Source organism: Tigriopus californicus, chromosome 2, assembly GCF_007210705.1.
Source record: "Tigriopus californicus strain San Diego chromosome 2, Tcal_SD_v2.1, whole genome shotgun sequence".
NCBI lineage: Eukaryota > Metazoa > Arthropoda > Copepoda > Harpacticoida > Harpacticidae > Tigriopus > Tigriopus californicus.
In genome coordinates, this window is record NC_081441.1 from 8756377 (window position 1) to 8769402 (window position 13026).

General features: G+C 43.6%; 2 protein-coding genes across 3 annotated transcripts in view; both read right to left on the reverse strand.

Moving 5' to 3' along the window:
• Positions 1–1365: 1365 nt before the first annotated feature.
• LOC131893682 (aspartyl/asparaginyl beta-hydroxylase-like) lies at positions 1366–5271 on the reverse strand. Its single transcript, XM_059243794.1, has 4 exons — positions 4996–5271; positions 4629–4920; positions 3220–4543; positions 1366–2951 (listed from the first exon to the last, which is right to left on the reverse strand). Exons 3-4 carry the CDS (start codon positions 4328–4330, stop codon positions 1597–1599), a joined length of 2466 nt encoding a protein of 821 aa, XP_059099777.1. The 5' UTR covers positions 4331–4543; positions 4629–4920; positions 4996–5271; the 3' UTR covers positions 1366–1596.
• Positions 5272–5646: 375 nt separating this feature from the next.
• Positions 5647–13026, reverse strand: part of LOC131893675 (zwei Ig domain protein zig-8-like) — a 48022-nt gene continuing 40642 nt past the window's right edge. For both annotated transcript variants that reach the window (XM_059243784.1, XM_059243783.1), the window contains exons 3-6: positions 10377–10538; positions 8699–8850; positions 7015–7217; positions 5647–6153 (exon numbers count right to left, since the gene is read on the reverse strand). In XM_059243784.1, the coding sequence (XP_059099767.1) occupies positions 5978–6153; positions 7015–7217; positions 8699–8850; positions 10377–10538 (693 nt within the window). In that variant the 3' untranslated portion in view covers positions 5647–5977. The remainder of the gene's footprint in view (positions 6154–7014; positions 7218–8698; positions 8851–10376; positions 10539–13026) is intronic.

A 13026-nucleotide genomic window follows, 5' to 3' on the forward strand; every position in this document is an offset into this window, starting at 1 on the left:
ACGGCCTTGGTAAGTGTCAACCTTTGTTATCGTTTTCAAGTCGAAACCCGGCTTCTCATTGGTCTCAATTTCCTTGGGCAATCTCGATAGCCAAAAAGGCTTTGACAGGAAACAACACCTTTGTGCCAAGAGCTTTTAGGGGCTGGTTCAATTGCCTTACTCAAAGCCATTGTAGTCCACACAAAAGGAGTACTACAGAAGAGGAAGAAGAAGAAGAGCATTGTTGTCCTGAGGCGCCAGGCCCTCCAATCATCCCAATTGAACCCAAGGGAACCCTTGTCCCAATTTTCTGAAATCTCGAGATGAGCCATTTCCAACCAGAAACGACCGACGTGGCCCTGAGTGAAATCATGTCAGGAAAAAAGGAACACGTGTCTCTGGACCACCACGACAAATGGTGTTTTTACCTGAACATCAAACACTTGTTGGGGAGGAGCGAAATGAATTTCATTCCTCAAACCCTCTTTCGTCATCCAACATAAACGTCGTGTTGCGTTTGAGGCGAGTTGCATTGACTTTGTGGATGTGTGTCAATCAACCGCCAAATTTATCATTGGGATTGGACGGACAGCTCTTTCGCGTCCTCTCTTTGCCTATTTGTGTACGCAAGAATGAGCCAAGAGGAATCAACCAACAAGATAAGAGAGAGCAATCCGAGCCACAATCCGGGACTACTTGGTCAATTGCCATTCTGGACATGAAGTGTTTCTATTCCTAAAATGGTACGTCAATGAAAGTGCAAGATAGATAATGGTAGATGAATCCACTCGATTTTATATCGAAGGAGGAAATCAAACAAATTTTTTGTTCCCTTCCACACCCTTACTAGAAGTCCTTTACCGGTGTTGCCGATGCAATTTCATCACCTCCGTGTCTAACTGGTATGTATATGGCCGTACGTACGTAAGTAAGAGTCTCTGTGGACGTGCTACCTTTCTCCCCTCAATCCTTATCTTGGATAAGGACTCAAAACCGCGGTAAAATCCTCCCCCTCATAAGTCACAAAGAACTTATATTTTAAGCGGTCAACCCACAATGGCAATGAGTTCAGTTGTGAGCTTTGATCCAACCAGAGTGGAACATCCCACCTCACTCTTGAAGCTTCATTCAGTTTGTCTCTCCCGATTTGATGGAGGACCAACAGGTGGTGATAATAATGATAGTAATAAAGATTCAGCTCTTCAAGAAGAATCAATCCAGGAAGTCAAATAGGCAAGACGCGGCATAGCTGAGTTCATGTTTGTTACCAGTTATACCCGGGCTTGCTTCTTTCCACTTCCTACACGACAACATGATGGATCCCTTCGTTCCAATATTGACCCTGCCAGGATATCGCGAAACCACGGAAAGTAAGGAACACGAGTGTCGAGGTGGGAACAGGTAGACATCTGAATTTATTTCTGGACTAACAGAACGAACTAGCGAGTCTGAAGGCTCTAGAACGTTCATAACGGTTGGAGTCTGAGCGAGATCACAGGCAATGAGAGACATAAGAGCACAAAACTGTTAGAGATAGAAGGAACAATGAATTTGGTCAAGATACATAAAATAAAAAGTAGCAGACTACCGGAGGGAAAACCTGCATTGAAAGGAACGCTATATCGGCGACAAACTAGCCTTAGTTCGATCATCCAAGTCAGGATGCCAGATGTCTACGATGAGCACGATACGATCTCCGTCGGCTTCGTGCCAAACCTCGTGGTCAAATGAGTCATCAAACACAAAAATCTGGCCTTCCACCCAAGTAAGATTTTCATCGGCTACTCGTAACCTCAACTGGCCCGATTTGGGCACCTGTAGGCCTAGGTGGGCTCTGAGTCGACAATTTGTGGGCCCAGTGTGGGCATGGACATGGGTTCCGGGGCGCATGAGACTGAACTTGACTTGACCTCTCTTGTTGGTGAATGCAGCTGGAATCTTTTGGATGAGAGCGCAGGTTTTAGGGGTCAGGGCGCAATTTTCTTGGATTAAGCGGCCTTGGCGAAATAATTCAAACTGTCCCCAATCTCCAGTGTCTTTCAGATTCTCACCTTCGGGTTCGAAGCCTTTTCGAGGATCTCTCAGGACCGACAAAGCCTCCTCTCGGATGGTTTTCCAATTGTTCTCCAAGAGTTTGAAATTTTCTGATTGACCCGTTTCTAACTTCGACCACACAGGGCGGGACCGCAAATGATCAACGTTGTACAGTGATCGTTGCCAGAATGATCGAAAGATCTTCTTTTCCACGGCGAGCTTGTACATACGATCGGCTTCTTCCTCCCGGCCCAACCTTCGAAGGCCTTCACCAAGATGATACCAAAATCGAGCATCTTGGGTGCCTTCTTCTCCACTCGCAATCCCGGTTTGCATTAACTGTACGGCCGTTTCCAAATCTTGCGGCTCTTGACTGGTCGTCTTGAGAATGAATCCGAGGTGAACCGAGGCCTTGGCGTTATCAGGTGCCCGTTGCAATATGGTTCGTAACACCTCTTTGGCTGCCTTGTTCTGACCAACAAGAAGGAATTGAACGCCCAAGTCATTGGAAAACCCTGGGTCATTGGGGAACGTTTTGATGAGACTTTGAAGGATTCGAATTGCTTTAGTATTCCATCCACGGAATTGTAAGCGTTCTACACATCTATGACCCGCCATTTTCAAAAGAGGTTCGGCCACGTTCGTTCCAAGAGCAATAACCTCTAGAAATGCCTCAATAGCTTGCTCCAGTTGATCGTTTGACTTATTCATCTCGGACAGCCGTTCAAGACATCGAGCTTTCCCATGGAGAGCCCGAGGAGACTGACTTCCAGATCGAGTTATGATGTCCTCAAACATAGACAAAGCCATATTTGTATTGGATTTGATCAATCCCTCAGCCTGATCCAATTGAACGAGAAAGGGCACATCATTTGGACTGGTGATCCCGATTTTGGGGTAATCTGAAGGTACGTCCTCTAAAGATAAGTGGGAGGGATCTGAAATTCAGGGCACGCCGACTGAAACTGCACTTCATCAATCTAGGCGTGGTTTTAGTGCTGATTCTTGAGAGTCGACAGGAAAATAAGGGGGATTAAAGAAGACACTTCGTTTATAAATATATTTAAAGGACAGGATCGAGGAAGAGTAGAGTAAGATATTCATGAGTGATGTGTTAGAAGAGTGGATCTTCAAAGCCATGCCTCGATCGACTTAATGCACGTTAGAAGAACAAATGTGGGTGGTTAACTCAATTACGAGTCTTACCCGCCTTCTTCATCTCCTCCTGTTCTTTTGCAACCTTTCCGGCTCTTTGCGCAGCTTTGATCCGATCTTCATCCATTCGAAGGCGATCTCGCTTTGAGTCCTTGGCTTGTTTTTGGTCTTTATTACGGTTTTCAGCGATCTTCTCTCGAGCTGCGCTGTCAAGAGGTTCATCGTTGAGTTTTTTGGCTTGCGCTTCTTCTCTAACCTTCTTCTGAGCAGCTTCCTCGGACTTTTTCTTCATGGCCTCGGCAGCTTTTCGAGCTTCTTCAGTGTCTTTGTCCTTTTTCGCTTTTTCGGCTTCCTCCTTGGCTTGCTTTGACTTCTTTTCCGCTGCGGCAGCCTTGGCCTCAGCCTCCTTTGCCATCTTCTTGGCCTTCTCAGATTCTTCTTTGGCCTTTTTAGCCAAATCAGCTTGTTCCTTCTTCTTTGCTTCTTCTGCAACCTTAGCCTTTTCTGCGGCTTCGGCTTTTTTCCTGATATTTTCAACTTCCTCGGCTGCCTTCTTTGCCTTCTCGGATTCGGCCTTTTTCCTGGTCTCTTCATCTTTTTTGGCTTTTTCTGCGGCTGCAACTTGTTCTTTCAATTTCTCAGCTTCCAACTTTTTTTTTTGTTCTGTTTCCTTTTTGGCCTTTTCCGTCTCTTCAGCTTGCCGCTTAGCTCGTTCAGCCTCTTCTGTAGCCTTCTTGACCTTCTCTTCCATAGCCTTCTTCTTCTTTTCCTCATCTTTTCTGGCCTTATCAGCTTCTTCAGCTTGCCGCTTAGCTCGTTCAGCCTCTTCTGTAGCCTTCTTGACCTTCTCTTCCTTAGCTTTCTTCTTCTTTTCCTCGTCTTTTCTGGCCTTATCAGTTTCTTCTGCTTGCCGTTTAGCTCGTTCGGCTTCTTCTTTCGCCTTCTTGGCGTTGGCTTCTACGATTTTCTTCTTTTGCTCCGCTTCTTTCTTGGCCTTTTCTTCGGCCTCGGCCTTTTGTTTGGCCCTGGTTAACTCTTCGGCCTTCTTTTGCTCCTCAATTTTTCGAGCTTCCTCAGACTTTCGTAGCTTTTCTTCGGCTTCTTTCTTCTTGGCCTCTTCCTCCTCCTTTAACTTGTTGATCCCTTCCAAAGCCTTGGCCATTTTCAACGCTATTTCTTCTTGCTCTCGAAGTTTTTCTGTCTCTTCGTCCTCGCCTTAAAGCAGATATTCCACATCAACGTTGCCAATGATTAACCCTTTGACTTGCTCTCGCAAGACACGGTTACCTTGATCATATCCCTCTTTGAAAATATTCCATTGGGCTTGGACTTGTTGGCCGACAATGGTTGATGCATCACGGATCTTGAGCCGGTACTAAAAAGTAAACAAACGCAACGCATTCTCCATGATTGAGGGTAACAATCATCAAACCAGTGAATAAAACTTCCAAGATACATACCTCAAGCGGAACATTAAGGACATATGCATCATTGAGCTGGCCGGGTTTATATTCTACATAGATCACAAAGCCTATGACAATCACAGTGCTGAGCAACATATAGAACAAAGTCTTTACACAGCATCCAGCTCCCCTTGAACCAGAATCTGATTTATCGACGTATCTTCGGCTGGATCCTCCTTTGGACACCTCATTCCCGGCATTATCATGACCATTCAGAGATTGGGAAGAGACCGGATTTTTCTTGCCCTTCCTTTTACGGGCAGCCAATTCGCCGGACATTTTGAAATATCTGTAAAGTATACGACAGATAGTAACAGTAAAAAAAATCTTACAATGTTTTGACACATTCAGAAATCCAATTTACTTGGTCTATCCCGATATTCCAGATATGAAGCACGGGTGGTAATCGATCAGTCCTCGTGATTTGCGGAAGACGCCTCAGAGCTTCGTCGCGTTGGAATTATATCCACTGTCGCGGAATGAAGAAAGACCCTTCTCAGGACACCACCCTCGGTAACAGAGCAAGTTGATAATTTTGAGGAGCTCGTGAATCTTGCTGGGATGGATGGAATGAAAATTACTGGTCTGCCCAACGCTACACTTGTCACTTAACCAAAATCAGGTGCTTGAACATGCACTCTCCATTCAGCAGACTTCACATGCCCAATTCTATACACGTCCCCTGCGAGTGCACATTTTTCTCAGGGTGACGATAAGCCTGGGATCGACAAAGATGGACGGTCGGTTGAATCAGAGCAAATGAGATTGTCTTTGGTACTTGTTCATCTTTCAATTGAGCATTACATTTGATTAGAAGCTTATGGTCGCTACCAGATCGATAACATTTGGCCAAATGCGAATTATGCGATGTATGGCTAGAGCTTATTATGCACAAATGGTATCCCTGAATGAAGCGGAATTTTCGAGAGTTCCAGATTTCCGTTTTCCGGTCTAAATTGGAATTTGAGCCTGAAATTGAAGCTGGGTAAAGTAAGCAACAAAATAACAAAACGCGAGATTTATCGTAAGTATTTATTCATTTGCATTGGGATAGTTGTTCGCAATATATGGGGAATATATGGGTATAAGAAACTAAGGTAGCGTGAATAGATCCTTGAGGTCTAATCGTAGACGAAAATGGAATCCGTCTTAGAGACCAAAGTAAATGGATTCCTTCTGACTTGGGATTGACTTGGTCAATGTATGCCAAGATATCCGGGTCTTATGAATTCCATAAATTGAGTCGAAGCCCTCAAACTGGTCGAGGTTGGCAGTTCCGTTCTCATTAAAGGAGGAGCCTTCGAGGTTGTGGATGGGTTAAGACACTTTTTTTTGCTTTCCTCGCCTTATGAAGAACCAGAGAACACCATGACGAATGATTGGCACAACCAGATGACGAGGCACAAGATCGTCATACCAGCTCCATTATTCAAGTGACCTTTATTCCCCACGGGATGGCCCAACTTTCCTGGATTGGGGGAATCCTTGGCGTCCGGTCGGAGCAAGGGCTCAGAGTGTCGGTCTGTAAGAAAGAGGAAGAGAAACTTTGTCATAACCTCTGTCGAAATGTGCGATTGTTTGCAATCATCCCCACAGTGAAGCAACAACCATAAAGACCTTCTGCCGGGCTTATGGCGAGACCTCTTTGCTGAATCTCGGATTAAGTTCGCACCGGTCCGGCCCTTAATTGACTACGTCTCTCAGCCTCAGTTTTCCTCGAGTACAAACCACGTTTTAGCGTACGTACATATTCACCACTGTAATTTGGCTTCAAAATCCTTGCCTTTTAGTATGTATAATGCACACTCTATATAAAAAAGGTACATCCAGAAATCGGGAGCGTATGCTATTCATAGTGGTTACCTTAAAGTAATAACCACTTGTACGTAGGCATCAAAATTTATTATCCAATTTTCAAGTTATTTTAAGAGCTGGGCTAAATATTTCAGACTGGGATTCGTTCCAACATGGCACCAAGCTTTAGTCCATAATTAAAACTTCCTACCAACCAGGCAACTTTTGGCGGACAAGGTGTTCAGAACTGCTTCTCACCAACACACAGAGAGCAGCATATGAGGAAGAATATGGGGGATTAAATGGCACAAAGGGAAAAAGTCTCCCGAATGGACTTTAAACCCACAGTTTCAAGTCTGTGAGCATGTTAATCTTCATTTTTTTCCACTGGTGTTGTTGCCGTGTTTTTTAACTGGACAATCCAATAAATGCATTTTTGGAGGTAAAGGCCGCAGAACAGTCTCGTTAACGACCTTGAAGCCAATGTCAAATTGAAATATATTGTTGTTTTGCCAACTCTGGATTTCCAAGTCATCCTCCCCACATACTACTTGTTAGTTGTTATATTATCTGTTCTTAAAGTACACACCTTCAGACACAAAGACTTGAATTGAAGCTCCAATTGCGTTCGATGGTTGACAAGTGTAGTTTCCAGATTGCGAAGGATCGGCATTTCGAATGACTAGGTTGGAATTTGTTTGCTTTTTGTCCTCTGTGGATCGAGTTTGGACCGACACGCGATCACTCTTGTCATAATTGATCATCCGCCCGCCGTGGTACCAGAACACAAATCTGAAATATGAGATGTAGACAACATAAACTTGGTTTTATGGTCGTGACAAGCATGGAAATCTCATTTACAAAATCCAACCTGGATATTTGTACTTCGGGACTTAGCCGTACTACTTTGCTCCCTGGAAAGATAAAACCAACAACTCCTTTCATATAGTCTGCAAAGTGGACTTGAAGGAAACGAGGACGGGAAACTCATCGCCAATTAGTTTTCCGCATGAAAGGAATTCAATCATATTCTTAACAAACTGACAAGACATAGAGTATCAATTCAGATTTTGCCATCGTATTCTGACTAGACCCTAGCTTCAATATCAATGAGTGTGGGAGTGGAAAGGTCAAATAAATTGATCAAAATTCTGGTTAAATGCGGAGCCATGACTAATACTTTGTCATACCAAACGACGAAGTTTTTTACCAGTTCAAATCAGTGTGATTTTTTTTCTCCAAAATGTGACAAGTCATGCAACTGCAGCTCCTGCTCTAACATTTGAACAAAGGTAGCAGAGATGGCGCCACAAACTTAGTTGTAATCCCAAACGTAAATTTACGATGTGCCATTCCTGAAAAAGGTTGACTGCTCAATAAGAAAGTCTCAATCTGACCTATTTCCCATTTGTCCAAGACCATGAAATGCATTTTATTGCTAATCTGCGTCCAGTCCAAATTTCACGTAGTCCCCACCTAAAAGTTAGGCATCTCTTTTCTTCCCCATCTTTGAAATCTTACACGTTTCTCATTCTCGCTAGACTTCATTTAGGGACTAGGTTTCAATTATAACCTGCCAAACAAGAACTTGAGAACATTAGAAGGCAGAGAGGATCCACAAATTGGGCTCCACTCTGAAATCGTCGGCGAACTTTGAATTCCTGCTGGGAAATGTTTGCTGATCACGTCCAAGTTGTTCTCAAAAGCCAACTTGAATCGAGCTCATTAAGTCTACATTTTTGGTTCTCGGTTTATGCCATCATGTTCATTGGAAAGGCGTAAGTAACATTCCTTTCGAGTTGAAATCTCAAAAAGAGCTTCTGAAGATTCCAGATCCGTATCGTAAAAGTGGGATTAGCTTGGTAAAAGTCGGCATTTTGTTCCCGAGTTAAAACGACAACAGCTTCAGACGAGGGAGTTTCTTTGCCATGCTTCCGTGAGCCAGTGGCCAGATTTTATGGTAGATTACCCTGGACCACGAAGGCAAATATCCACACGGGTCCGACCCACAAATGGTTTACTGGGTGGTTTCCTCTCGAGTCTGTGGCCAATTTTGAGCCCAACAATGTTCTCCGAGCTGGTTGCCCACGAAAAGGCGAAAATTTAATTGTTTTGACACATTCATGAAATGCCTGGAATGACGCCAGGACAACTTGTTCAAACTCGGCTGGCTCGCATTTCGAGGCTACTCGAGTGAAGTGGGACACATATACTGTTTTGTGCAGTATGTGTTTGTAATATCTATGCAACATATCCGGGAAAGCAATACGTACTGTGTGTCTGTGGTTGCTTGATTGACGGCACAATTAAGCGAGAGTGTGGAACCACGGTCCAAATGGAATTCTGATGAGCCTGAAATCACGGCTCTGGGTGAAACCACATGGAGTTGGAATGGGAGGGTGTGGGACCCCGATTTCAAGGAGACCTGGAATGGAAAGCAAAAGAATGATGTCGTGTTGTACCCCGTAAAGTATTTGTTTATGTACTCTGGATGAATTTGAGCCTTCCAACCACTTCTTTATAGACTCACAATGGCCCCGACTAAATCTGATCCCAAAGTGAAGTTGAGTGAGCGTTGCTTGGTCTGAGGCCTCAAGTTTTGAGGAAGTGGTGTTTAACAGGCTCTTTCTCTCATCTCTCCTTCTCTCTCTCCCTCTCTCTTTCTCCCTCTGACTCTCTTTCTCCCTGAAAAAAGTTTTGATCATCAGGAAGATCAAAGAGCCGCCCACCACTTCCCATCAAGCTCTGCCACAATCTTTTCTCACATATGTGTCCACTCCAATTCCGAGACTTTGTCCTGTGAGCGTGGTGGCTCGTTTTCAAAATATCCTCTGGAAACTTCTCTACTTTTCCATATGCGAAATAGAGGCTTCGCAAGAACCACCAACTACGAGGGATCAACCAAGATGACCTCGAAATGGTTTTCGTCAATAGATAAATGGGAGGCATCTACTTTGGATCTCTAAAGCATTGTGAATGAGAGTGCTTAAATGTGCAAAGGGGAGCAAAACCCCTAATTAAGATGTCATGCCTCTTGGCCAAGATAGAAACTTGAAGCATGTTTTAGACATCGGAAACGCTTTATCATGAGTTTTGATCTGCTGGGAGATGAGCAATTATCTCTTTTAATACACAAAATTATCACTTGAATTGATGCAATTTACACAATAGCTTTAGAAGAAGGAGCAAAAAGAGACGAATGGATAATAGCTATTCGTTAAATCAACAGAAATTAAAATGAGTCGGGACAACAGTGAGTGCATGGTTGTGATTTGGCTGGATCTGCTCTCGTGGGGGATGCAAATAGGTTCAATTTTTTTCGATGCGTGGGCATGTCTTAAATTGGCGACACATGGGACCCAGACAATTTGAAATGATATACTGCAACCGGTTATCTGTATACCAGCCTCGATACTTGGCAAAGTGGAATGGGTTATTTTGTCGCCCCATTTAAACGAACTCCTCTATCCCTCAGGTTCAGGGTTCCCAGTGCCATCTTCTCGTCTCCTTGGAGATGGAAGGGATTTGTGAATTGGCCTGACTGAGAATTCCAACCAGGGAACGCAGAGAGAGACTGGGAGCGACCTTTTTAGCTGGGGCAGCAGTTGCAAAGAGCAATATCGGATTTTGAGTGTGAAGGCTCTTCTCGCTGTCTCGTTGGTCTTTGTTTGCCAATTTCCACCAGGATGAAATGAACAAAACAGTTGGTCTTTCTCCATAACTCAAGTCGACGCCCTCTTCCATGCATCGGAGGTTTGTCGCTTTCCACGGATCAAAAGCTTCCATTGAACTGGAACCTCTCAACAGAAGGTGTTGATCCCAATGCATTTCTTCATTCTTACATTGGCCCAGCGTTTTGCAATGCTCTTTCTGAAGCGCACGTACCTAATGATACTTGACCCTGGCAATTCCAGGGGTCTCCGGTACATAACTTTTTTTTTCTCTTCTCACCTGACAATCATAATTCCCGCTGTCTTGGAACGAGGCTTGTTTGATCCTCAGAATCCAATCAATGGTTTTGGCACGATGGATGATCTCGATTCTGGGATCATTGGTGAACAAGGTGTGTCCATTGGAGAGGATGTGGAAGTCCTTACGGCGAACAAAAGAGAGCTGAAACACAAAGGAGACGAAGGCTTCAAGACTCGAAGATGATAAATGGGCCTGGAAAAGTTCAAAATCAAGGGTTTTCAATGGTGCGAGTCGAGTCTCATCAGATCTAACCATACTTGCTCCATACCTGAAGGCCAAGTTGATTGAATCGATCCCAGTGATGAAAAACGCCGAAAGTTTAAGCATCTTTTTCCAAGACTTACCAGAGTCTTCAAGATTACTGACTGAATACTGGCTTGACTCGATTTGGTCCAGAAAAGAAAGTGCACAGCGAGCCCTGGCTTCCCGATGATATTACGGCGACTCCGATAAACATCTTAATGAAAATATCCTTGTCCTAATTAAAACGAGCTGCAATGGCTATTACGGGCTTTATTGCTTCATTTGTCAATGAGTTCCGTTGCTTGTTCCATGCGTTAATCATTGATGAGATCTCTGCGGGAGCGACCTTCAGGGATGGTTCCACAATTGTGTCGTAGGTATCTCTGAATTGGAACAAGTCAAAGATATGTTTCGAGATTTTTCTCCGTTAGTGTCACCAATGCTGGATGAAGCAACCCACCGGGCAACAACTTGAACCTTTTTGGCCCCGAACTCAAGAATTGGTGCACTACTAGTCTCACCTCAATGGTGTGGGAACTGAATGGGCCTTTAGATCCCTTGAGGGTTGATCCATCAAAAATTTATGTACGGCTCATGACTCGGATTTCTTGATGGCACCACTGCATAGCTTATTGCCCCATAAAATCTGCTTACTTTTGCTAAGAACAACTTGGGAGTGATGATAAATCATGGCCCTAATCAGATTCAGTGTCATTTCGGACTGGAATTCCTTTGCCAGGCCAACATGCTCTACTGTATGGTATCCATTTATAAATAAATGTGTGTGCCTCGGCACGTGTGGCCTTTAAAGGCCTTGGGAACAACATTTACATTTGGACATCTCCGTTTCTCTCTCTCTCTTTCTGTGTTTTTGTCCCCTTTAAACGCTCACATTTTGGGCTAACACCACGACTCTAAAAGAGGGGACAAGAAAAACACTTTGCCTTTTTATTTCGTGTAATTTTCAAATGGACCCACGTGGAACTTTTCGTAAATGGCACAAGTGGGTGGAACAAGCCCTACATAACACGCAACCACAAATAATCTCGAATTGCCTCTAAGCCCCTGGTGCCTCTAAAATAGAGCTCTACAGACGTCAAACGAGACGGGTAAATAGCTAGTCAAATCCGGTATAGAAATTTTTGCGAAACCTTTTTCCAAGTATCTGGATTTATAAATACTCAAACCTGAGATTTCTAATGGTCCTTTTCATTCTCCTCTCCCTCTTTTCGTTGCGGACAAACAAGCGGAGGAATACAAGAATACGCTCTAAGATGCTTGCCTTTAACAAGGTACTTTTCGTTGACCAACTTATTGCTATAAAGTATGGCATATTCTCTTGTTTCTACGTTTGGGTTGTCCGCACCTAGACGAAGCAGAGGGCGCTGCCTCCGCTCAATGAAAAGGACAATATCGCGCTTCGAAATTTCTTTTCGAAGAAGTTTTTTAACACAATGGATAAATAGATAAATGAAAAGATATATGGCTTGATATTGGCATTCAAAGCCACAGACAGGGTTCCAAAAAGCTAATCGTATTGTTCCACTTGCTCTTTTACAGAGGACATGAATCCATTTAATGACCGAGTTGCCCTGATTCTTCTCGCTCCTCAAAAATCTAATGGCTCAATTGGCTCAGGTTTACGATTTGTCACTCTAATAACGGAAGGTTCACAGTTGGCATATCAGCTTAAGGTTAGAACCCAGAACATTCAGAATACTGCGTTCAAATGATAGGACCGGCTCTCAATCCAAATCACAGTCAAAAAGGCGGATAGCTATTCAGCTCGTGTCTTTTTTTGCTCCAGGGCGATCCAGGGGGAATGATCCATTCCGAGGTATAAAGTGTTCCTTTTTGGAAAAAAGTTCAAATAGACCTATGGTGATTGACTTTGAATCTGAGTACCGACCATAGGGATCGGGATTAGAGCGAATTTGAAACCGCCTAAAAATTGTTCCTGCTCGGAGAGTCTCCGTGCAAAGAAAGAGTTGTGCAAAAAAGCCCACTGGAAACCTGGATCATACCTCAATGGAGTTTAGACAAACATAACAAGTATTTCATGCTTAGCCCCGTTCATTCTTGATGAAGTGTGGGGTATCCTCTTCTAGTCACTTGCTTTGGTGCATGTACTTGAACATTGATAATTGAGATCGCTTTAGTACCTATATAACGTCCTCAGAAGATTTGTGGAATAAATGCCACGCTAATGTTTTGACCAAGGGACTGAACTGCCCTTCCATGATTAAAAGATGTATCTGCATTGTATGTACGTAGAAGGCCAAATTAATTCTTGATAACACTATTGTTTTTTTTTTTTTTTTTATTTTTATATTAATTTTTACATTCTTACTCTTTGTAATTGAATTTTTACGGGGTACTTCAGTCG